A 25,930-nucleotide genomic window follows, 5' to 3' on the forward strand; every position below is an offset into this window, starting at 1 on the left:
TTCTAAAGCCACTACTTTCCATGTATACATTGGGACACTGGCAGAGTGGTATGCTACAGTATACCACAGCACAGCCGCACTGGGCCCATTGAGTTTAGTGGACTAAACATTGTCTTCTAGTGACTGTTTGGTCCATTTCCAGATGGCTGTGCTTTCAGTCCTGCAAAATAACTACATATGTTCAGACCAAACGTTGACCTTCATGGACCCAGTATCGGTATGTTGCAGTATACATCAGCATACCCTGCTGATATGCCAATGTAAACCACGAATGTAGGCTGCCTACCAAATGTCAACATTGCCTAGTCAAAGCAGTATTTTTTTATACTGTCTACAGTATACTGTCTAAAAATGGAATCTGTCCAAAGATGGGCTACAAAATATGATTCAGGTTTCAAGTACACAAACTAAACATTATTGTACTGATGTTTCAACCAACCCGAGACTCTGTTTTTAAATCTCTCCTATTTGAAGACTGTCTGAGTTTGCTTGTGAAAAGAATGAGAATGAGTTTTAGTAAATGTGGGCCGATGTGTCTACAGTGATTATCTGTAATATGCAACACAGCATCTATTCAAATCAGTGGGTTACCTTTTGTAATATAGTAGAAGTATAAGATAGGTCCTCTAGATGGGGGGGGGGGGGGTACTCCTTTTTTTAATTTTTTTTATTTTTTTAACCACTCTCTCCTCTGGCCAAAAGATGAGGTTGCAGAACACAGGACCCTTCTTCTATTAAAGGGGTGATCTAATTTCTTCCATAAACGGCTCCACACCTGTCCTTGGGTTCTGAATGATATTATAACTTTGCTCCATTCACTTCAATGGAATTGAGCTGCAATACCACACACAATTTGAGGAAAGGGTGGAGCTGTTTTTGAAAGACATCACCTCTGTTTTATTATTCCTGGATAACCCCTTTAACTCAAAATTCCCTAGAATAATGTATGGCAATGGGTTTTCCAAACTAGATAATCCCTGAAGCATTTTTGCTATAATAATATAGAGATGGTCATATATGTTTTTGAAATTGTCCTCTTCTTTATGCAGTGTGTCATGAATCATGTAAAACGTGTGATGGTCCATCAAATACAGGCTGCAAAGACTGTAAGGAAGGATGGACCAAAGAAAATGACGGCTGTGTAGGTTAGTGGCTATTTATGCTATACTATAAGCAAATGAAACTATTTACCTTTCAGGCACAGTATGGACCCTCTGAAGGAGGAGGAAGACTCTCACTTCAGACTCTCTCTTGTATATTACAATTGTACTACAATTTCTGTGTTCTGGCTTGGAATTTCTGTTGCTAGAGACTAAATTATCTTTACAATAGGCAGTGAACAACAGATTGCAGGGAAGTGAGACATCTAGTGGCCAAGACATTGGGCCTTTTTTCAGGGGTAAGAAGTTATTTTTGGTAAATGAAAAGCTATTCAAAGATGTTCTAAATTCCATAGGCTATTACATGGAGGAAAGTTGTTTGGAACAACGACCATTTAAGGCTGGATTTACGCACATATTTTGGAAATAGATGCTCAAAGTTATATGTGGAAATACTCTCCCTAACATATGTATTTTACATGTTAAAGTTGCATAGGTTAGGAGGCATATAATGTAAAATGTAGCTTAAAGATTGTATTGAGCATTAAGTTTTTTCAGCTTTTATTGTTTGATTTTATAGATGTAGATGAATGCGCAGTAGAAAGCCTTCTATGTAAAGAAAATCAGTATTGTCTGAACACAGAAGGATCATTTTCATGTAAAAGTGAGTATTTTTACTATTCCCAGTAAGTTCTTCCATACCCACCTCCAGTGATTCGATGTACTTGGCACCTCGGTGTTTTCAGCATTCGTCTTCAGCTTGTCTTTTATATCCTCATTTTGAAGAACTTTTAGCTGATCAGAATATAGTGCATATGTAAGAATGTTACTGACACTGCCTGTGGGAATGCATAACCTGTCCACTAAGGACAGTACTTTATGTGACAGCCCGAGCAAGGCAATTACTTCTGGATCAAGGTCTATTAAAGTCACTGTGCTACAGTGTCGTAAAACAAATCTAGGTCAGACCTGGCATCATTTTCAGACATTGTTGAAAGAATGCTGAAAATCTTTGATAAATACTGTAGGTGTCATCATGCTATAGTATAGGAGTGGAGAACCAGATTAATATATTGTTTTGTGGCAAAAGTTTCACTAGAATTATATCATTTGTCCATTAAACTTCTGCTCATTCTGGACCAAGTAGTCCAGTGGGCGGTCCTACACGGTGATTGACATCTCTCTATATGCACAGATAGCTGACAGTGACTGATTAGGACCGCCCACATGACTACTTGACCCAGAATGAACAGAGATTTCCATAAATGTAGGACAAGTTAAGCCACTTATTTAGTTTACATTGAATAACTGCCCAACAGGTGTAAGTACACCTGCCCTATTGTCTCAATTATCGGTGAAACTCCAAAGGGTAATATCTGCCGCAGTGCAGTATATAAAAACTGCTCGCTCGTCCAACATTTCAGTTACTTTAGATTAAGCTTCCTACAGATTTTATGTTTGAGACTATAGCAATAGTGCTATATTTAGACATAATATGAGTTGTTTTGTTATTTTAGAATGTGATAAAAGTTGTGCGGGATGCTCCGGTGAGGGCCCAGATAAATGTAAAGACTGTGCAACGGGATATATGTTAGAAGCCGAGAAATGTGCAGGTAAGTTTACTGTTAGATATCGAAGGCAATAAATAAAAAATGTACAGCTTTTGGCCCCACCTACAGTATATAACTTTCTATAAATAAAAGTGCCTCACATTGTTAAAAATTGGGAATTTTTTCCTTGCAATCCGTAACCGGAACTATTTTAAAAATACATGAGAGACATACATTTTGTGTGTGAGTCACACTTTCATCTTAAATGGACTTTGGTGCAATGTTCCCAGTGGAGGCAGTGTGCCAAAAATTTGGTGTAGTACAAACCAAGAATAGATTTTTATTCATTCACCCCAAATGTTTTTACCAAATGTAGTTTTTGTGTTTTGTGTAGCCAGAAATGGACACACATACACACACACACACACACACACACACACACACTTTTTTGAATGGGTGATCCACTTTATAATAGAATTGTGGAGCTTTCAAATATGTGAAGATGGCATTCGGTATTTGATTACAGAAAAGGGATTTGGGGTTTGGCAATAAAGGGGTACTTCACTGGAAAATATTTTTAATTTAAATCAACTGGTGCAAGAAAGTTAAACAAACTTGCAAATTACTACTATAAAAAAAATCCCAATCCTTCCAGAACTTATCAGCTGCTGTATAATACACAGGAAGTTATTTTCTTTTTGAATTTCTTTGCTGCCTTACCACAAGTGCTCTCTGCTGACACCTCTGTCCATTTTAGGAACTGTCTGAGCAAGAGAGGTTTGCTATGGGGATTTGCTCCTACTCTGGACAGTTCCTAAAATGGACAGAGGTGTCAGCAGAGAGCACTGTGGTCAGGAAGAAAGGAAATTCAAAAAGAAAAGAAATTCATGTGTATTATACAGCAGCTGATAAGTACTGGAAGGATTGGGATTTTTTAATAGAAGTAATTTACAAATCTGTTTAACTTTCTGGCATCAGTTGATTTAAAAGAAAATGTTTTCCAAGGGAGTACCCCTTTAAATAATGGTGTATCCTTTTGGGGGAGGAAAAGCAGGAGGAAGCTTTTGTCCTCATATCCCGTCCTTAAATCCCAACCCCAAATGCCCTCCTCATATTCCGACCCCATATCCTGTCCTCATATTTTGTTCCCATATCCCGTCCCCATGTCTAATCCTCACTAATCCTCATATCCCGTCCTCAGGTGGGGCTGCGTTGTGGTAAAGATATTGTAAACTGATAATAAAAGGGGTGTGGCTTTGTGAGATGAGGCATAGAATGCGGGGAGGGTGTGGCTTGCTAGCCGGACTGACATATTCACCAGGAGATGCAGAGCTTGTGGAGTAAGGCATCAGAAGTCCTATATACTTGCATGTGACTTGAAACAAAAACCCTATCCTTCACATATGGGGGTAGGTTAGGGCTTAATTTAACTATTTGTATATTTTTATTTGACTTATAAGTAACATGTGACCAAGTATTATCGAAATATCTCCAGCCATACGGCAGTAATGCCTGAACATACATTTCCCATAGATTTGCACTGGACTTTAAACAAAAACCCTGACTGACGCAAATGAGGGTAGGTTAGGGTTAAATTAACTATCCTATATTTTTAGTGGACATATAAATAACATGTGACCGAGTATTATCGAAATATCTCCAGTCATTTGGAAGTTATGCAGTAACCTATTTCCCATAGAGTTGTATGGGACTTTAAATAAAAACCCAGACTCTATCCTTATCTATCCTATGTTTGTTGCTGACATATAAGTAACATGTGGCCAAATTTCATGTTAATATCTTTAGCAGTTTGGAAGTGATGCTGGAACATACACACATACATACATACACACACACACATTGGGGGAGATTTATCAAAGGATTTAGACAGTTTTTTCCCATCTAAATTTGTCGCACAGAAAGTCGCAGTCTAAATATGTGCGACTTTTTTGCAACTTTTGCTTTAGAGGATTTTCCGAAAATGATGCATCCTAGTCTATTTTAGACAGAAAATGCATTGGTGCTGAATTTATCAAAAGCGACTTTTTAGCGACAAGTCACATCGGCTGAAAGTACGCCGAAATGTCAGACCATGCTGGAGCAAGTTTAAATACAGTCTAAAGCGTAGATCCCGAAGTCAGTGCGCAGAATTTATCAAGAGCCGTGCGACTTTTGATAAATTAGGCGCACAATAGACCAACCTAACCCTCTGTAGTTTGGTCTATATTGACGCGGGACATAGACAGCTTAGATAAATCACCCCCATTCAGTTTTTATATATATATATATATATATATATATATATATATATATATATATATATATACACATACATACACTAGCTGAGTAACCGGCGCTGACAGTTTTTCCTACCCTTGTGGGGGAGGAAAAGCAACAAAGGAAGAAGCTCTTGTCCTCATCCCGTCCCCATATCCTGTCCTCTTTCTAATCCTCATATCCCGTCCTCAGGTGGGGCTGAGTTGTGGTAAAGATATTGTAAGCTGGAAATAAAAGGGGTGTGGCTTATAGGGTGGGCGTATCTTTGCAAGATGGGTATGGCATGCGGGGAGGGTGTGGCTTGCCAGTGACTGACGCATTTAACAGGAGATGCAGAGCGCAGCTTGTGGAGTAAGGCATCAGAAGTCCTATATACTTGCATGGGGTTAATTTAACTATTATATATTTTTATTTGACATGTAAGTAACATGTGGCCAAGTATTATCGAAATATCTCCAGCCATACGGAACTTATGCTGGAACATACATTTCCCATAGATTTGCATTGGACTTTAAACTAAAAACCCCAGCCCTCACAAATGGGGGAAAGGTAGGGTTAAAGTAACTACCGTATGTACTCGAGTATAAGCCGACCCGAATATAAGCCGAGGCCCCTAATTTCACCCCAAATACCCATGAAAAGTTATTGACTTTTGCAAAACTACAACTCACAGCATGCCCGAACAGCCATCGGCTGTCCAGGCATGCTGAGAGTTGTAGTTTTGAAACCTCTGGAGGTCCGCAGGTTGAAGACCACTGATGAAGGGATTGACAGGCGGTGATGATGAAGGGGGGGGGGGGGGGTAATGACGGGGGTCTGGATGATTACATGGGGGGGGGATGATGTATTTCCGACCCTAGGCTTATAGTCCTCATCCAGCCCCCCCCCCCCCCCCCCCCTTGTTTTGTACTCACCTCCCCTCGGCGGGAAGTTAGGGTGAGCTGGTCCGGGCCATCTTTCCTGCAGGGACCGTCCGGTGGGGAGGATTAGTCGTTGCGGGCTGTCCATTTTCACCGGGGGGCCCTCTTCTCCGCGCTTCGGGCCTGCCCCGGACTAGTGACGTTGCCTTGACGATGACACACAGGGACGTTCATGCGCAACATCCCTGTGCGTCTTCGTCAAGGCAACTTCACTAGTCCGGGGCCGGGCCCGAAGGGTGGAGAAGAGGGCCCCCCGGTGAAAATGGACAGCCCGCATCGACTAATCATCCCCCCCTGGTCGGTCCCTGCAGCAGAGATGGCCCGGACCAGATCACCCTAACTTCCCACCGAGGGGAGGTGAGTACAAAACAAAAGTGGGGGGGGGTGGGCTGGATGATGACTAAGGCTGCAGTGGTCTTCAACCTGCAGACCTCCAGAGGTTTCAAAACTACAACTCCCAGCATGCCCGGACAGCCGATGGCTGTCCAGACATGCTGGGAGTTGTAGTTTTTGCAACATCTGGAGGGCCGCAGGTTGAAGACCACTGAGAAGGGATTGACAGGCGGAGAGTTCCCTCGAGTATAAGCCGAGGGGGGCGTTTTCAACATGAAAAATCGTGCTGAAAAACTCGGCTTAAACTCTAGTATATACGGTATCCTCTATTTTAAGTGGACATATAAGTAACATTTGACCAAGTATTATCGAAATATCTCCAGCCGTTTGGAAGTTATGCAGTAACATATATCTCCCATAGACTTGCATGGGACTTTAAACATAAACCCAGACTCTCACAAATGGGGGTGAGTAAGGGTTAAATCACCTATCCTATGTTTGTTGTTGACATATAAGTAACATGTGTGCCAAGTTTCATGTTAATATCTTTAGCCGTTTGGACGTGATGCTGGAACATACACACATACATACACACACACACACACACACACACACACACGTTGAGTTTTATATATATTAGCTGAGTACCCGGCGTTGCCCGGTTTTCCTTCCTAATCCTTGTTGGGGAGGAAAATAAACAAAGGAGGAAGCTTTTGACTTCATATCCCGTCCTAATATATTGTTGTCGTATCCCGACCTCCTATTCCGTCCTCCTATTCCGTCCTCCTATCTCGACCTCCTATCTCGACCTCCTATCTCGACCTCCTATCTCGACCTCCTATCTCGACCTCCTATCTCGACCTCCTATCTCGACCTCCTATCTCGACCTCCTATCTCGTCCTCCTATCTCGTCCTCCTATCTCGTCCTCCTATCTCGTCCTCCTATCTCGTCCTCCTATCCCGTCCTCCTATCCCGCCCTCCTATCCCGCCCTCCTATCCCGCCCTCCTATCCCGCCCTCCTATCCCGCCCTCCTATCCCGCCCTCCTATCCCGTCCTCCTATCCCGTCCTCCTATCCCGTCCTCCTATCCCGTCCTCCTATCCCGTCCTCCTATGTCAACCCATAATATGTGTACCAGTTATTGAAATATATCCAGCCGTACGGAAGATATGTGGGAACATACATTTACCATTGATTTGCATGGGACTTTAAACAAAAACCCTGACCCTCACAAATGGGGGTAGTTGAGGGTTAAATTAACTATCCTATATTTTAAGTGGATATATAAGTAACATGTGGCCAAGTATTATCGAAATATCTCCAGCCGTTTGGAAGTTATGCAGTAATATATATTTCCCATAGACTTGTATGGGACTTTAACCCCTTAAGGACTCAGCCCATTTTGGCCTTAAGGACTCTTAAGTTTTAATTTTTACGTTTTCATTTTTTCCTCCTCGCCTTCTAAAATCATAACTCTTTTATATTTTCATCCACAGACTAGTATGAGGGCTTGTTTTTTGCGCGACCAGTTGTCCTTTGTAATGACATCACTCATTATATCATAAAATGTATGGCGCAACCAAAAAAACACTATTTTTGTGGGGAAATTAAAACGAAAAACGCAATTTTGCTAATTTTGGAAGGTTTTGTTTTCACGCCGTACAATTTATGGTAAAAATGACATGTGTTCTTTATTCTGAGGGTCAATACGATTAAAATGATACCCATTATTATATACTTTTATATTATTGTTGCGCTTAAAAAAAATCACAAACTTTTTAACCAAATTAGAACGTTTATAATCCCTTTATTTTGATGACCTATAACTTTTTTATTTTTCCGTATAAGTGGCGGTATGGGGGCTCATTTTTTGCGCCATGATCTGTACTTTTTTTTGATACCACATTTGCATATAAAAAACTTTTAATATATTTTTTATAATTTTTTTTTTAATAAAATGTATTAAAAAAGTAGGAATTTTGGACTTTTTTTTTTTTTTTTTTCGTTCACGCCGTTCACCGTACGGGATCATTAACATTTTATTTTAATAGTTCGGACATTTACGCACGCGGCGATACCAAATATGTCTATAAAAAATGTTTTTTACGCTTTTTGGGGGTAAAATAGGAAAAAACGGACGTTTTACTTTTTTATTGGGGGAGGGGATTTTTCATTTTTTTTTTACTTTTACTTTTCCATTTTTTTCTACACTTGAATAGTCCCCATAGGGGACTATTCATAGCAATACCATGATTGCTAATACTGATCTGTTCTATGTATAGGACATAGAACAGATCAGTATTATCGGTCATCTCCTGCTCTGGTCTGCTCGATCACAGACCAGAGCAGGAGACGCCGGAAGCCGGATGGAGGAAGGAGAGGGGACCTCCGTGCGGCGTTATGAATGATCGGATCCCCGCAGCAGCGCTGCGGGCGATCCGATCGTTCATTTAAATCGCGAACTGCCGCAGATGCCGGGATCTGTATTGATCCCGGCACCTGAGGGGTTAATGGCGGACGCCCGCGAGATCGCGGGCGTCGGCCATTGCCGGCGGGTCCCTGGCTGCGATCAGCAGCCGGGATCAGCCGCGCATGACACGGCATCGCTCCGATGCCCGCGGTTATGCTTAGGACGTAAATGTACATCCTGGTGCGTTAAGTACCACCTCACCAGGACGTACATTTACGTCCTGCGTCCTTAAGTGGTTAAACATAAACCGCGCCCCTGGCAAATGGGGGTGAGTAAGGGTTAAATTACCTATCCTGTTTGTTGTTGACATATAAGTAACATGTGTGCCAAGTTTCATGTTAATATCTTTAGCCGTTTGGACGTGATTGTGGAACATACATACACACATACATACATACATACATACACACACACACACACACACACATACACACACACACACACACACACACACACACACACATACACACACACACATACACACACACACACACATACACACATACACACACACATACACACATATATACATACACACACACATACATACACACACACACACACACACACACATACACACACACACACATATACACACACACACACACACACATACATACACACACACACACACACACACACACACACACACACATATATATACATACACACATACATACATACATACACACACATACACACATACATACACATACATACAAACACACACACACGTTGAGTTTTATATATATATAGATAGATGTATTGTTTCTTTCCCTTCTAGATATCAATGAGTGTGACAGTTCAGAGAAGGTATGTGTAAGGGACAATGAGAATTGCGTGAACATTCCTGGAAGCTATAAATGTGTTTGTGCAGAAGGATTTGAAGACAAGGATGGAAAATGTGAAGAAACTGTAAAGAACGGTAATAACCAATGAGGAAACTTATTCACCTAAATGTATAAAGGATATTTTTTGGTGTCGGATGTGATGATGTTGTGAAATCAATTATCCAGGCTACTTATACAATACTAGAAGAGATGGACACCACACGTAATAAACCATAATACATGTTTGGTTTGAATAATGAATAAAAAAAATAAAAAAAATGTACATGAAAAATTACACAACCAATCTGAATATATAAAATAGCTTTATTAATCACAGAATACAAACACAGAATTAAAACAATTTAAAGGGTGATTTACAACCCTGGCCACAAATCAATATATGTAAGTAGCCAAGTTACTTAAAGGGGTACTCCGGTGGAAAACATTATACATTTTTTTTTTTATCAACTGGTGCCAGAAAGTTAACCCCTTAAAGACACAGTCCATTTTGACCTTAAAGGAGTAGTTCAGTGGTGAACCCAGTAGTGAACAACTTATCCCCTATCCTAAGGATAGGGGATAAGTTTGAGATCGCGGGGGGTCCGACCGCTGGGGCCCCCTGCGATCTCCTGTACGGAGCCCCGACAGCCCGCGGGAAGGGGGCTTGTCGACCTCCGCACGAAGCGGCGGCCGACACGCCCCCTCAATACAACTCTATGGCAGAGCCGAAGCGCTGCCTTCGGCAATCTCCGGCTCTGCCATAGAGATGTATTGAGGGGGCGTGTCGGCCGCCACTTCTTGTGGAGGTCGACACCCGCTATCTGTCCGGAGAGCCTGGCCCCCGTACAGAGAGATCGCAGGGGGCCCCAGCGGTTGGACCCCCCGCGATCTCAAACTTATCCCCTATCCTTAGGATAGGGGATAAGTTTTTCACCACTGGACTACCCCTTTAAGGACGCAGCCTTTTTTTTTGCAAATCTGACCTCTCTCAGTTTAAGCATTAATAACTCTAGGATGCTTTAACTTATGAATTTGATTCCAAGAGTTTTTTTTTCGTGACATGTTCTACTTTATGTTAGTGGTAAATTTTCGTTTTTCATTTCTTGGTGAAAAATTCCAAAATTCAATGAAAAATTTGAAAATTTAGCATTTTTTTTTTTACTTTGAAACTCTCTGCTGCTAAGGAAAATGGACATCCCAAATAAATTATATATTGATTCACATACACAATGGGGGACATGTATCATTAGGTGTCTATTGTAGACACAGATCTACCCCTTTACACTGCCTGTCTAATTTAGGCTAATTTCTACTTTTTTTTTTAACGCCAAGAAAAATGCCAATTCTGTCGCATGACGTTTTTTTGGCCAAAAAAACGCTGCGGACAGATGTTAGCTGTAAATCAATGAGAAATCGCAAAATTCTTTTGGCGTTTTTTCACTCTTTTTTTGGGCGTTTTTCAGCTCCTGGACGGTTTTGAAATATCGCAGCATGTTGAGCCACTGGCGTTTTTCTCTCTGAAATCGTGGCGTTTTTCTCCCATAGAAATCTATGGGAGTAAAAAAACGCCAAGAAAAATGCCATGTGGGTTTTAACTTTGGCGTTTTTTCAGACGGTTTATATTCTCTTTTGGACTTTAGCAATCCAAAAAAGTGATGGAGATACCCTATGAAATTTTATTAAAAAGGATATCATTAAAAAAATGATAATACAGTAGTGATGGAAAAAATTGTATTGTAACGAAATTTATCTTTTTTATAGCAAAACTTTTATCAATTTTTAAACAGGGATCAATTTATGTGTGCGGGCAGGGCACTAAAAATATAGCCGACAATAATAAAAATGTGTGTGTGTTTCACTTTTTATTCTTTATTTTTTAGGTGGTACTATTACTCCCAGCATTGAACCATGATGGGAGTAGTAGTACCTGTACCAATTGACAGATCGCCCCGGGTTCCGTTGCGATCCTTCTGTATAATTTATAGAGGCGCCGACCACTCATCTATGGTCCCCTGCACTGCCGTACATATACACCTATTCATATTTCCCTGCAGAGAGCTGTGATTGGCCAGATGGTTCCAGCCAATCACAACTCTCTGTGGGAAATATGAATAGGTGTATATATACGTCAGTGCAGGGGACCATAGAAGAGCGTCACCGGCCGCATCTGTACATTATACAAGAGGATCACAGGGGGTGTCAGGAGTGACATCCGCTGTGATCTTTCCTTAACTGCAGGTCCTGCAGCTCCCAACATGGAGCTGAACGTGCTTCATGATGGGAGTAGTAGTACCTGCATGTAAGGACAGATCACAGCGGGTGTCACTCCTGACATCCTCTGTGATCGTCCTATCTATTGCAGAGATGTGGAGCGGCTCTATACAGCGCTCGCATCTCTGCACTATACTCCGTCCAGTGATATGAATAGAACATTGCTTATTCATTTTTCCCTCTGAGAGCTGTGATTGGCTGCAACATCCAGCCAATCCCCACTCTGGGCAGAAGATATGAATGAGTGTTGTGCTATTCACATCACTGGCTGGAGTATAGTGCAGAGATGCGAGCGCTTTATAGAGCCGCTGCGCATCTCTGGTATTTTATGGATGATCGCATCGGGAGTCAGGAGTGACACCCGGGGCGATATGTCTATTAGTACAGGTACTACTACTCCCATCATGGAACAGTCTGTTCCATGCTGGGAGTAGTAATACTACCTAAAAATGTCAAAAAATAGAGGGGGAAAAAAAGTGAAACATACACTTTATTAAAAATGTATAAAAATTTTGTTATAAAAAATACAAATTCCGTTAAATAAAAAAAAATTTCCATCACTACTGCATCCTTTTTATTTTTATTTTTTTTTTTTTTTTGGTACTCAAAAAGGGGCAAAAATGCAATTTCCACACAAATGAAAAAACGCCAGTAAAAACGCCAGACACAGGAAATTGCACTGGCGTTTTTTCAGCCGTTTTTTTCAAACCAAAAAAACAAGTAGAAACTTAGCCTAACACTCTTGCTCAAGATTTACTAAAGTTGTGCATTCCTTTGATAAATTTTGTGCAAATATAGAAACTCCCCCACCCCCCCCCCCCCCCCCCCCGGCTCTACCGTGCACTTCACAGAGATGTGGCATTTTCCCACAGTACACTGCTCACTGTTTTTTGGGGGTGGGAAAAGGTGTTATGTAAGTAATTATTAAAAAAAGAAATAATTATTATTGAAAAATGTTATTAAAAAAATATAATAAGATATATATATATATATATATATATATATATATATATATAATCTCAATCCAAGGGGTAGGCAGCACAACCACAATAATAAGAGAGTCCCGGAGTGCAAGCGGACAATTGCAGTCCCAGTCGCAGACTGCGTAGATAATCCAGGCAAAGAACTTCAGCAGCACACCCGTAAATTCAAGTGAAACAGTGGGATTTTATTGACCCATATCATATTTTGATATGGGTCAATAAAATCCCACTGTTTCGCTTGAATTTATGGGTGTGCTGCTGAAGTTCTTTGCATATTATATATAATATATATATATATATATATATATATATATATATATATATATATATATATATACATATATACATACACACACACACACACACACACACACACAACAATTTTTTTATTTTTTTTTCTTGGTCACTGCACCTGCACTCACATTTAAGCTCAGAAATGTTTTATTTATACAGTTATCGCTTGTCTGGGCACTAGTAACCATGGAATATTTTGTGAGATGTTTCCACCAGAATTTTCTTGGATGTTAAAGTTGGGGCAAAAATCGACAATTTTGGCGCAAAAAAAAACAATATGGCTGCAAAAAAAAAAAATTTGGTGCAAAAAAAAAAAAAAATGGCGCAAAAATGATTTTTCACATATTTTCAAAGCAGCAAAAGAGACCTTAAAAATGTTAGAAGAAATAAAAAAGGTGTGAATAATATCGCTGGAATAGAAATTAGATCAGTTTTTTAAAATCTCCCCCAGAATGTCTGGGTTTAAAAAATATGTAATTTTGCTGAACAATCTGTCCCCTTACCTCTATATCAGTGTTTACCAACCAGAATGCCTCCAAGTGTTGCAAAACTTGGCATGCTGTGAGTTGCAGTTTTGCAAAAGCTGGAGGCACCCTGGTAGCAGAAATTAGTGTGCGACCTGGGTATGCAGCATAGCTGAATGTGTGATTATGTGTAAGCATGACCATGCACACACTCAACTCTGCTACATACACCTGATCACACACTCAACATTGCTACATACAAACTCACACACTCAACTCTGCTACATACACATTCACACACTCAACTCTGCTACATATACACACTCCCACACTCAACTCTGCTACATATACACCCACACTCAGCTTGGCTACATATACACACACTCAGCTCGTCTACATACACACACACACTCAACTCTGCTACATACACACACACTCAACTCTGTTACATACACACACACACACACACTCAGCTCTGCTACATACACACATTCACACACTCAGCTCTGCTACAGTCACACATTCAGCTCTGCTACATACACACATTCACACACTCTGCTCTGCTACATACACACATTCACACACTCTGCTCTGCTACATACACACATTCACACACTCGGCTCTGCTACATACACACATTCACACACTCAGCTCTGCTACATACACACACTCTGCACTATAACCTGGTGTATTATCCCGGTGTATGGGGTTAGACTGAGAGTGAAAGGGGATCACAAGCGATCAATAAACATTACATTGTTTTTAAAAGGTACATGGAAAGGTTTTAAGTATCCCAGAGATGATCTGACTGGTGGCAGAAGCATTGTAATCTCCTTGGAATTGATGATTTAGAGCACCTTGCTACGTGCAGTCCAAGATGGCTTATATTTGCGTAAAAAATATGGTCATTGCGCAAAATTTCTACGGGTAAATGAAATGTACGTAGTTAATAAATTTGTGCGTACTAAATATGTCACTCCAAGGTACACCGAAACCTTCACATCTGGAGGAAAAGCTCCACCAGAATGTGCGCAAAAAAAGATGCAAAAAAACACACAACAGGGGTAAAATCTTTGATACATATCCCCCAATATGTCTACTTTATGTTGTCATCATAAAGTTGATTTTTTTTTTACTTTTTGAAGACATTAAAGGGCTTCAAGGTTTAGTTTAGCAGCAAATTTCCAGTTTTTCATGAAAATTTCAAAATCAGAATTTTTCAGCGGCCAGTTCAGTTTGAAGTGGATTTGAGAGACCTTTCTGTGAGAAATACCCCATAAATTACCCCATTATAGAAACTACACTCCTCAAAGTATACAAAATGACATTCAGAAAGCTTGTTAACCCTTTAGATGTTTGACAGGAATAGCAGCAAAGTGAAGGAGAAAATTCTAAATCTTCAAATTTTCAAATTTTCCACTAACATGTTCTTGTAGACCCATTTTTTTTTATTTTTACAAGGGGTAAAAGGAGAAAAAGAATCCCGCCATCCCCCCCCCCCAAAAAAAAAAAAATTGTAACCCAATTTCTCTCGAGTAAGGAAATACCTCATGTGGATGTAAAGTGCTCTGTGGGTGCACTAGAGGGCTCAGAAGGGAGGGAGCGACAATGAGATTGCGGAGAGCTTTGGGGGGGGGGGTATGTTGCATTTAGGAAGCCACCATGGTGCCAGTACAGCAAAAAAAAAACAATGGCAAACATACTATTTTGGAAACTACACCCCTCAAGGAATGTAACAAGGGGTACAGTGAGCCTTAACACCCCACATGTGTTTGATGACTTTTTTTTGTTAAAGTGGGAGGTGTAAATGAAAAAAAACCCACTAAAATGCAGTTTTTTCCCCAAATTTACAATTTTTACAAGGGGTAATAGGAGAAAATGCCACCCAAAATTTGTAACCCCATTTCTTCTGAGTATGGAAATACACCATGTGTGGACGTAAAGTGCTCTGCGGACGAACTACATGGCTCAGAAGAGAATGAGCCACATTTGGCTTTTGAAAAGCAAATTTAGCTGAAATGGCTTTTCGGGGGCATGTCGCATTTAGGAAAACACATGGCATACTATTTTGGAAACTACACCCCTCAGGGCACGTAACAAGTGGTACAGTGAGCCTTAACACCCCATGATGAATTTTCACAAAATTTGGACGTGAAAATTAAAAATTAGATTTTTTTTCACTAAATTGCTGGTGTTACCCCAAAGTTTTCATTTTTATAAGGGGTAATAGGAGAAAAAGTATGGCAACACCCTATATATGGATGTAAACTGCTCTATGGGTGCACTACAATGCTCAGAAGAGAAGGAGGGCTTTTGGAAAGAGAATTTGGTTGGTATAGAAGTCGGCGACCATGTGCGTTTACAAAGCCCCGATGGTGCCAGAACAGTGGACCCCCACCTGTTACCCCATTTTGGAAACTACACCCCTCACGGAATGTAGTTAGGGGTGCAGAGTGCATTTACACCCCACTGGCACTTGAAAGATCATTGGAACAGTGGGCTGTGCAAATGAAAATAAAAAAATTTCATTTTCACGGCCCACTGTTACAAAAATCTGTCAGACACCTGCTGGGTGTAAATGTTCACTGCACCCCTTGTTACATTCTGTGAGGGGTGTAGTTTCCAAAATGGGGTCACATGTGGGGGGAGTCTACTGTTCTGGCACCATCGGGGCTTTGTAAACGAACATGGCCTTCAATTCCAGCCAAATTCCCTCTCCAAAAGCCCAATGGCACTCATTCTCTTCTGAGCCCTGTAGTTCACACTTTACATACACATTTGGGGGATTTCCTTACTCAGAAGAAATGGCGTTACAAATTTTATGGGGCTTTTTTTTTTACATTTTACTGAAAATGAAAACTTTGGGTAACACCAGCATTTCAGTGAAAAACATTTTTGTTTTCATTTTCATGTCCAACTTTAATGAAAATTTGTCAAACACCTGTAGAGTGTTAAGGCTCACTATACCCCTTGTTACGTTCCGTGAGGGGTGAAGTTTCCAAAATGGGGTCACATGTGGATGTTTTTTTTTTTTGCGTTCATGTCAGAACCACTGTAAAATTAGCCACCCCTGTGCAAATCACCAATTTAGGCCTCAAATGTACATGGCGCTCTCACTCCTGAGACTTGTTGTGCGCCCGCAGAGCATTTTTTGTCCACATGTGGGGTATTTCCGTACCCAAAATTAAAAGTATGGGGCAACACCAGCATGTTAATGTAAAAAAAAAAAATATACATTTACACTAACATGCTGGTGTAGACCCCAATTTTTCATAAGGGGTAAAAGGAGGAAAAGCCCCACAAAATGTGTAACACAATTTCTCCAGAGTCCGGAAATACCCCATATGTGGCGCTAAACTGTTGCCGTGAAATATGGCAGGGCTCCCAGGTGAGAGAGCGCTATTCGCATTTGAGGCCTAAATCAGGGATTTACATAGGGGCGGACACGGATGCAAGCGTTACTCTTGCCTCTGCCGCCAAAATTACCCTACGCCAGTGTTTCCCAAACAAGGTGCCTGCAGCTGTTGCAAAACTCCCAGCATGCCTGGACAGTCAACAGCTGGAGGCTGGAAATGCATTTTTATTGGGGGGGGGGGGGTTGAGTTGCGGTGGAAAATTTGCTGCAGCTCAAACTTGCATTAGGAAACTCACTGTAAAGCCCCGTCCGTGTGAATGTACCCTGTACATTCACATTGTGGGGGGTAGGGGGTGTTGACGGGAGCAAACCTCCAGCTGTTGCAAAACTATAACTCTAAACATGAACTGACTGTGCATGCTGGAAGTTGTAGTTTTACTACAGCTGGAGGCACACTGGTGGGAAAACACTGAATAAGGTAACAGACTAACTCAGTGTTTACCCACCAGTGTGCCTCCAGCTGTTGCAAAACTACAAGCATGTACTGACAGCTGCTTGTTGCTGGGCATGCTGGTAGTTTTGCAAGATCTGGAGGGCCACAGTTTAGAGACCGCTGCACAGTGATTTCCAAACTGTGGTCCTCCAGATCTTGCAAAACTACAAATCCCAGCATGCCCAGACAGCAAATGGCTGTCTGGGCATGCTGGGAGTTGTAGTTTTGCAACATCTGAAGGACTACAGTTTGGAGACCACTGTGTAGTGGTTTCTAAACTTTTCCTCCAGATGTTGCAAAACTACAACTCCTAGCATGCCCAGGCAAGCATTGGCTGTCTGGGCATGCTGGGAGTTGTAGTTTTGCAACATCTGGAGAACCACAGTTTTGAGACCACTAGACAATGGTCTCCAAACTTTGGTCCTCCAGATGTTGCAAAACTACAACTCCCAGCATGCTCGGCGATGTCCCCATCGGGGGAAAAAACTCACATATCACCCGCAAGCGCTGCCCTCCTCATCCTCCAGTTTGTTGCAGGCCGCCGGCGCTGACACTCTATACTGTACGCTGTATCCCTATGCCCAGGCTGCAAAAGATAAACAAAATGAACTTTAACACTCCTTCCTACGTCAGCCTCACGCTCTTCCTGGGGACAGGAACGTCGGAGAGCCGTCAGCCTATCACTGGCCGCAGCGATGTTCCTGCCAGCCGGCTTCTTACATGACAGTGGGCTCAACCTATCACCGGCCGAGGCGGAACATCACTGCAGCCGGTTGATAGGCTGACGGCTGTCCGACGTTCCCGTCCCCAGGAAGCAGGTCCGGACCGACGAGGGAAGGTGAGTTAAAGTTTATTTTGTTTATCTTTTGCAGCCCGGGATAGGGATACAGTGTACAGCCGGCGGCGTGCAACAAACAGGAGGACGAGGAGGGCAGTGCTTGCGGGTGATAGATATTTGAGCATTTACCCCGATGGGGACAGCACAGCGCTGGTAATTAATTGGGGGGGGGGGGGGGGGCAGAACAGCGCTGGCGGGTCACATATGATTAGTTCCCCGATGTGGGGACAGCGCAGCGCTGGGTTGATAACTCATTCATTCCCGAGGGGGAGGGGCCCAACATGTATTGCAGTATGGGAAAAATTCATATCGTGCAGCACAAAAATTTCGGTATTCGGTATGAACTGGTATACCGCCCAGCACTAACCAGTTGATTTAAAAAATAAAAAAAAGATTTCCGCCGGAGTACCCCTTTAACTCCTTGGAGCAATCCATCATGCATAATAATCCTTGGAGTAATCCATCATACATATTAATCCTTGGAGTGATACAGCATACATAATACCCTTGGAATGATCGAGCATACATAATAACCCTTTCCCACTATACATAATAAAAATTGAAAACCCTAAATTTTTCTAACTTTTTTTCTTATAAAAGATGTATTAGAAAAATATGGCATTGTCCGCACAAATTTAATGTACCGTATGTACTCTAGTATAAGCAGAGTTTTTCAGCACGATTTTTCGTGCTCAAAACGCCACACCGGCTTATACTCGAGTGAACCCTCCGCCTGTTAATCTCTTCATCAGTGGTCTTCAACCTATGGACCTCCAGATGTTGTAAAAACTACAACTCCCAGAATGCCCGGACAGCCGATGGCTGTCCGGGCATGCTGGGAGTTGTAGTTTTGCAACATCTGGAGGTCCGCAGGTTGAAGACCACTGATGAAGGGATTGACAGGCGGTGATGATGAAGGGGGGGGGATGATGACATGGGGGGATGATGTATTTCCCACCCTAGGCTTATAGTCGAGTCAATAACTTTTCCTGGGTTTTTGGGGTGAAATTAGGGGCCTCGGCTTATATTCGGTTCGGCTTATACTCGAGTATATACGGTAAGATAGATTCTGCACAGTAAATGATGTAAACGGAAAAATTCAAATCCCTGAAAAAATGGAGTAAAAAGTGATCAAAAAGCCCTTTCTACACCAAAAAAGAAAAACTGCATTCCCAGCTTTATGTAGCGATTGGTTAGGGTCTGAACACTCAACAGTTTTTAGTTTTTTTCTAATGACTGCTCATTTAAGGGGATTAAATTGAGTTAAAAGAAGGGTCTATCATTAAGACACCTATAAAAGAACTGTGTTGTAAGATATCAATGGACGGTCATTAACTATGTGTTTACTCTTTAGAAGAAGAAGAGTTTGCAGAACAGAACATATCCGCAAATACAATAGAAGATTCTGTTGATGTTCACGAAGATCTATGATCTACAAAAATATAACATTAATTTAAATATTGTCTTAAGTTATTGGACTCCATCTCTACCTTCAAGATACTGTAGATAACCGATTCTGTCAACCTGGTGAAGATGCCTTTTATCTGGTTTTCAGATTGGATTTGCCCTAAACGATGCTCACAGCTCTTTTGGATATAAACAAAATGTGTATTTTATTTTGGTACAGTACTTTCTAATAAATGTTCATTCAGTGATATGTACAGATCTGTGTCATTTGTCCCAATCTCTCAATCTATTTAAAGTGTACCTGTCAATTATCAAAACCTTTGACTTGTCACAGAGGCAAAAAATGTTTTGACCAATGGTGTGTGGGGGTTCCCAAAGCAGAGACCCCTACTGATCAGGAAAAGGAGCTGGGAGAAAATGTGCTGCACTCCCTGGGGGGTAGCGAACTCTGTTCTGCAGCCCTATTATAAGTCTATGGGGGCCATCCAGAGAAGCTGGATAGAGATCACTGCGAACTGGTGAGCGACGCATACTACCCTGCGCTGCTTCCTGCTTGTTCTTCTGATTGGTGGGAATTTTGGCACGGAGACCATGATCGAACAAATCTTTAGTCATATCTACATTTCAAAGAGAAATGTTCACTTTGTTTATTACATAAAAGTATAATGACTGTTCTGCATTGCTGTAGCATCCTCTCGTTTGTAGTAATGCAAAAACTCCACTAAGCCAATAAAAGTAGTATAAAAATCTGCATGATACCATATTACAAAGATATTCATATATATAAACAATGGAGGAAATTTATCAAAACCAGAAGAAAAATTGCCCAGTTGCCCATAGCAACCAATCAGATTGCTTCTTTCATTTTACAGAGGCCTTGTTAAAAATGAAAGAAGTGATCTGATTGGTTGCTATGGGCAACTGGGAACTTTTCCTCTACACAGGTTTTGATAAATCTCCCCAATGCCTTCAGAGAAGAAAAGCTCCTTAATGTGTTTAAAAAAAAAAAAAAAAAAGTGAATTAACCCCTTCCCTAATAAAAGTTTAAATCACCCCTCCTTTTCCCATTTTTGTAAATAAAATAATGTAATAAAAATAATCATATGTGGAACCGCCGCGTGCGTAAATGTCCGAACTATTAAAATATAAGGTTCGCTAAACCACATGGACGATGGCGTACACGTAAAAATAAACCATAAAAATACCATAAAAATGTATAAAAAGCGTTCAAAAAGTCCCATCAAAACAAAAATGGTACCGATGAAAACTATAGACCGCAGTGCAAAACATTACCCACATGTAGCCCCGTATGCGGAAAAATAAACTTATAGGGGTCAGAATATGACAATTTTAACATACAAGTTTTGGTGCATGTAGTTATAATGTAGTAAAATAATATAAAACCTACATTAATTGGGTATCCTTGTAACTGTATGGACCTACAGAATAAATATAAGGTGTCATTTTACCGAAAGCTGCACTGTATAGAAACGGAAGCCCCCAAAAGTTACAAAATGTTGGCATTTTTTTTCAATTTCACCTCACAAATATATATCTGGTTTTGTGGTAGATTTTGTTATTAAATGATTGATGACATTACAAAGTACAATTGATGGTGCAAAAAGCCCTTAGATGGGTCTGTAGGTGCAAAATTGAAAGTGTTATGATTTTTAGAAGGGGAGGAGGAAAAAAACAAAAGTGCAAAAACGAAAATTGGCCTGGTTCTTAACCCCTCCATCTTTGACAATTTTTCATTTTTGCACTTTGTTTTTTCCTCCTCCCCTTCTAAAATTCATAACTCTTTCAATTTTCCAACTACAGACCCATATGAGGGCTTGTTCTTTGCGCCAACAATTTTACTTTGTAATACCATTAATGGTTTAACCATAAAATCTACGGCGAAACCAGAAAATAAATATTTGTGGGGCAAAATTGAAAGAAAAAAAGCCATATTGTAATTTTTAGCGGCTTCTGTTTCTACGCAGTGCAGTTTTTTGGTAAATTTAACACCTTATATTTATTCTGTAGGTCCATACGTTTGCAAGGATACCCAATTTATATAGGTTTTATTTTATTTTACTACAAAAAAAAAAGTACATGCACGAAAATTAATACTTTAAAAATGTTCTTCTGACCCCTATAACTTTTTTATTTTTCCACATACGGGGATGGATGTATCAGGGCTCAATTTATCGGTACCATTTTTGTTTTGCTTGGATTTTTGGAATATTTTTTACGTGTACACCATTGACCGTGCAGTTTAATTAATATATTTTTATAGTTCAGACATTTGAGCCCAGGCGATACCACATGTATATATTTATTTTTATTTACAGGTTTTTTGTTTTTTTTTTATGGGAAAAAGGGGGTGATTCAAACTTTTATTAGGGAAAGGGTTAAATCACATTCATTAACTTTTTTTTTTTTTTTTGACACTTCCCCCCCCAATGTTATAGCACCTATAAGGGACTATCACATGCAATACCTTGATTGCAGGCACTGATCAATGCTATGCCATAGCATAGCATTGATCAGTGTTATCGGCGCGCCACTGCTTCTGCCTGGATCTCAGGCACGGAGCAGTGAATCAGCAATTAGATGGCAGGAAAGAAGGTAAGAGACCTTCCTCCATCCTCTCATGTGATCAGGATGCCACGGTTTCGCTTAACCTCTTTTAGATGCGTCTAAAGGGTTAAAGCCGGACATCAGCCCGATCGGCGATGTCCGGCATTAGCCATGGGTCCCAGTTGCTTATTGCCACTGGGACCCACCGGGTATGATGCACGCTCACCTGCTGAGCACGCGTCATACCTCAGGAGCCCGCAATGGATGTACATTCGTGTCCATTTGCGGCAAGGGGTTAAGGTCAAGATAAGTTTTGTCCTTAAAGGGGTACTCCACTGGAAAAAAAACATTTTTTTTAATCAACTGGTGCCAGAAAGTTAAACAGATTTGTAAATTACTTCTATTTAAAAATCGTAACCCTTCCTGTACTTATCAGCTGCTGTATACTCCACAGGAAGTTCTTTTTTTCTTTTTGAATTTCCTTTCTGTCTCACCACGGTGCTCTCTGCTGACACCTTTGTCCATTTTAGGAACTGTCCAGAGCAGGATAGGTTTTCTATGGGGATTTGCTCCTACTCTGGACAGTTCCTAAAATGGACAGAGGTTTCAGCAGAGAGCACTGTGATCAGACAGAAAGGAAATTCTAAAGAAAAGAACTTCCTGTGGAGCATACAGCAGCTGATAAGTACTGGAATGGTTACGATTTTTAAATAGAAGTAATTTACAAACCTGTTTAACTTTCTAGCACCAGTTGATAAAAAAAAGTTTTCCAGCGAAGTACCCCTTTTAAAGGCTTTCTAGAAGGGTTCATACATTGGTAACAAGAGCATATTGATTCCGAAATGAATTTAATGTTCTCTTGTGAAAGTACTGCATTATCCGTGATCTGTCAGCGAGTTATTAGGAATTAAGGTGTCGAATGTTTTCTTCTGTGATTCTGACTGAACAGAGTTTCTTTTTAAGGGCTCTAAGTTTATTAGATGGCATGTATCATGTGAGAGGGAGGAGTAATACATGGTATATGAGAAATGAAAGGTCGTCCAGCTCACCACCGCCGCCTCAGTGCACGGACTCGTGCGGACACCACGAGGACGGATAAATGGAAGGTAGAAAAATGTCCAGCACAAAAGCACGATGCAAGAGGATATTTATTGTAGATTCACACAGCAAATGGCAACACGGATCATGGAGTAGAGTGACGCGTTTTAGCAACCTTAGTCGCCTTAGTCATACCAAGCTTGGTATGACTAAGGCGACTAAGGTTGCTGAAATGCGTCACTCTACTCCATGATCCGTGTTGCCGTTTGCTGTGTGAATCTACAATAAATATCATCTTGCATCGTGCTTTTGTGCTGGACATTTTTCTACCTTCCTGTAATACATGGTAGGTTACTGATTTATGTCCATGTTCGTGTGCACTGGTTAGGCTGGGTTCACACTACGATTTGTAACTACGGTTCCCGTATACGACTGGGAGGGGGGCGGGGCTTAATAGCGGCACCCGCACTCAGCCGTATAGGGGAACCGTATTTAATGCATGTCTATGAGCCGACCGGAGTGAACCGCAGCCTCCGGTCAGCTGCTTTTTCGTCCGTATGCGGTTTCCCGACCGCAGGCAAAAACGCGGTCCACCACGTTTTTGCCTGTGGTCGGGAAACCGCATACGGCCGAAAAAGAAGCCGACTGGTGGTACTGGCTGGTAGTGTGGGGGACGCTAATCAGTTTGATGCCTACCATGCCCGGATCTGCCCCGCTGTTCGGCCGAAATCTTCGATTTTCTGTATATGCTAATTAGGTGCTAACTGGCACAGGCAAGGTTACTGGCACTCTGACGTCAGCGCCGCTCATCCGCAGCGCCACCCAGCTCATCAGTATTCCTTCCCTCCCTCCGCCTCTCCCTTTTCTCCCTGATCTGGATTATGTGTGATATTACAACTTGGCTCCATTCTCTTCAATGGAACTAAGCTGCAATACCACACATAACCTGATGACTTTGTTTTTGGAAGTAATTAGGTCTGTTTTTCTATTCCTGGAGAACCACTTTAAATGGGCACCGTCATTAAAATGAATTTTTGCTATTGCACTCCTTATGGTAAATAAAAAATCTTTCTAATGTACTTGGAAGTTTTCTATGTTTTATGTTTGTTTAAAAAAGCTGCCCCTAGGTGTCTCCCTACTTGTCCAGAGCACATTTACCTCTATAACCTGCACAGACTTTGGACTCCTGCTGGCCTGGCAGAAGTCCAAAATCAGTAAATACAGTCTGGAGTGTTGAGGAGGGGGGGGGAGGGTTAGTGTGCAGCCTTAGCCAATCATAGCTCATCTCACATTGAACTGAAAGCTCTAGGCTTTATTTTTTTTTTTTTAGCAGAGTGAGGGAGGAAGTTCTCCCCTGTATGGCTTCAGATGATGTCACACCTGCTGGGTAACGTCCCTTCCCAGTCTGCGAATTTGACTGAGCAGAAAATACAGAGCAATATCAAGGTAGAAAACTAAAAAAATAACAAAAATAAAGACAGAGGGTGGTTTATCATGATGGGGCCAGTGAACTGGGAGGGTTATAAAATGTAACAAGATCATGACAGGTACTCTTTAACTTTCTAATCTTTGCATGTTTTTATACCCAAATAGGTCTTTGGTTCACGCAGCGTTTTTGTCTCCATTTCACTGTTATCATTTAAGTCAATTGGAAAGGGATTCTACTGTAAGGCATATGGCAGCATTTGTGTGTGTATACAGTCAGGTCCATAAATATTGGGACATCTACATAATTCCAACATTTTTGACTCTATACACCACCACAATGGATTTGAAATGAAACAAACATGTGCTTCAACTGCATATTGTCAGCTTTAATTTGAGGGTATTTACATCCAAATCAGGTGAACGGTCTAGGAATTACAACAGTTTGCATATGTGCCTCCCACTTGTTAAGAGACCAAAAGGAATGGGACAGAATAATAATCATAAATCAAACTTTCACTCTTTAATACTTGGTTGCAAATCCTTTGCAGTCTAATACAACCTGAAGCCTGAAATGCATAGACATCACCAGATGCTGTGTTTCATCCCTGGTGATGCTCTGCCGGCCTCTACTGCAACAGTCTAGTTCCTGCTTGTTCTTGGGGCATTTTCCCTTCAGTTTTGTCTTCAGCAAGTAAAATGCATGCTCAATCGGATTCGGGTCAGGTGATTGACTTGTCCATTGCATAACATTCCACTTATTTCCCTTAAAAAACTCTTTGGTTACTTTTGCAGTATACTTTGGGTCATTGTCCATCTGCACTGTGAAGCGCCATACAATGAGTTCTAAAGCATTTTGCTGAATATGAACAGATAATATTGCCTGAAACACTTCAGAATTCATCCTGCTGCTTTTGTCAGCAGTCACATCATCAATAAATACAAGAGAAGCAGTTCCATTGGCAGACATACATGCCCAGTATACCATGACACTACCACAACCATGCTTCACCATGAGGTGGTATGCTTAGGATCATGCTTCTTTCCTTCTCCATCCTTTTCTCTTCCCATCACTCTGGTATAAGTTGATCTTGGTCTCATCTGTCCATAGGATGTTGTTCCAGAACTGTGAAGGCTTTTGCAGATGTCGTTTGGCAAACTCTAATCTGGCCTTCCTGTTTTTGAGGCTCACCAATGGTTTCCATCTTGTGTTGAATCCTCTGTATTCACTCTAGTGAAGTCTTCTCTTGATTGTTGACTATAACACACATAGGCCTACCTCCTGGAGAGTGTTCTTGATCTGGCCAACTGTTGTG

At 41.2% G+C, this 25,930-nt stretch overlaps 1 protein-coding gene across 1 annotated transcript in view; it reads left to right on the plus strand.

Moving 5' to 3' along the window:
* CRELD2 (cysteine rich with EGF like domains 2) overlaps positions 1-19,836 on the plus strand; it is a 33,942-nt gene extending 14,106 nt beyond the window's left edge. The window contains exons 6-10 of the mRNA XM_056573717.1: positions 1,050-1,145; positions 1,681-1,764; positions 2,618-2,713; positions 9,436-9,576; positions 19,534-19,836. Of these exons, the coding sequence (XP_056429692.1) occupies positions 1,050-1,145; positions 1,681-1,764; positions 2,618-2,713; positions 9,436-9,576; positions 19,534-19,610 (494 nt within the window). The 3' untranslated portion in view covers positions 19,611-19,836. The remainder of the gene's footprint in view (positions 1-1,049; positions 1,146-1,680; positions 1,765-2,617; positions 2,714-9,435; positions 9,577-19,533) is intronic.
* The last annotated feature ends 6,094 nt before the right edge of the window (positions 19,837-25,930 follow it).

This window comes from Hyla sarda, chromosome 4 (genome assembly GCF_029499605.1).
Source record: "Hyla sarda isolate aHylSar1 chromosome 4, aHylSar1.hap1, whole genome shotgun sequence".
NCBI lineage: Eukaryota > Metazoa > Chordata > Amphibia > Anura > Hylidae > Hyla > Hyla sarda.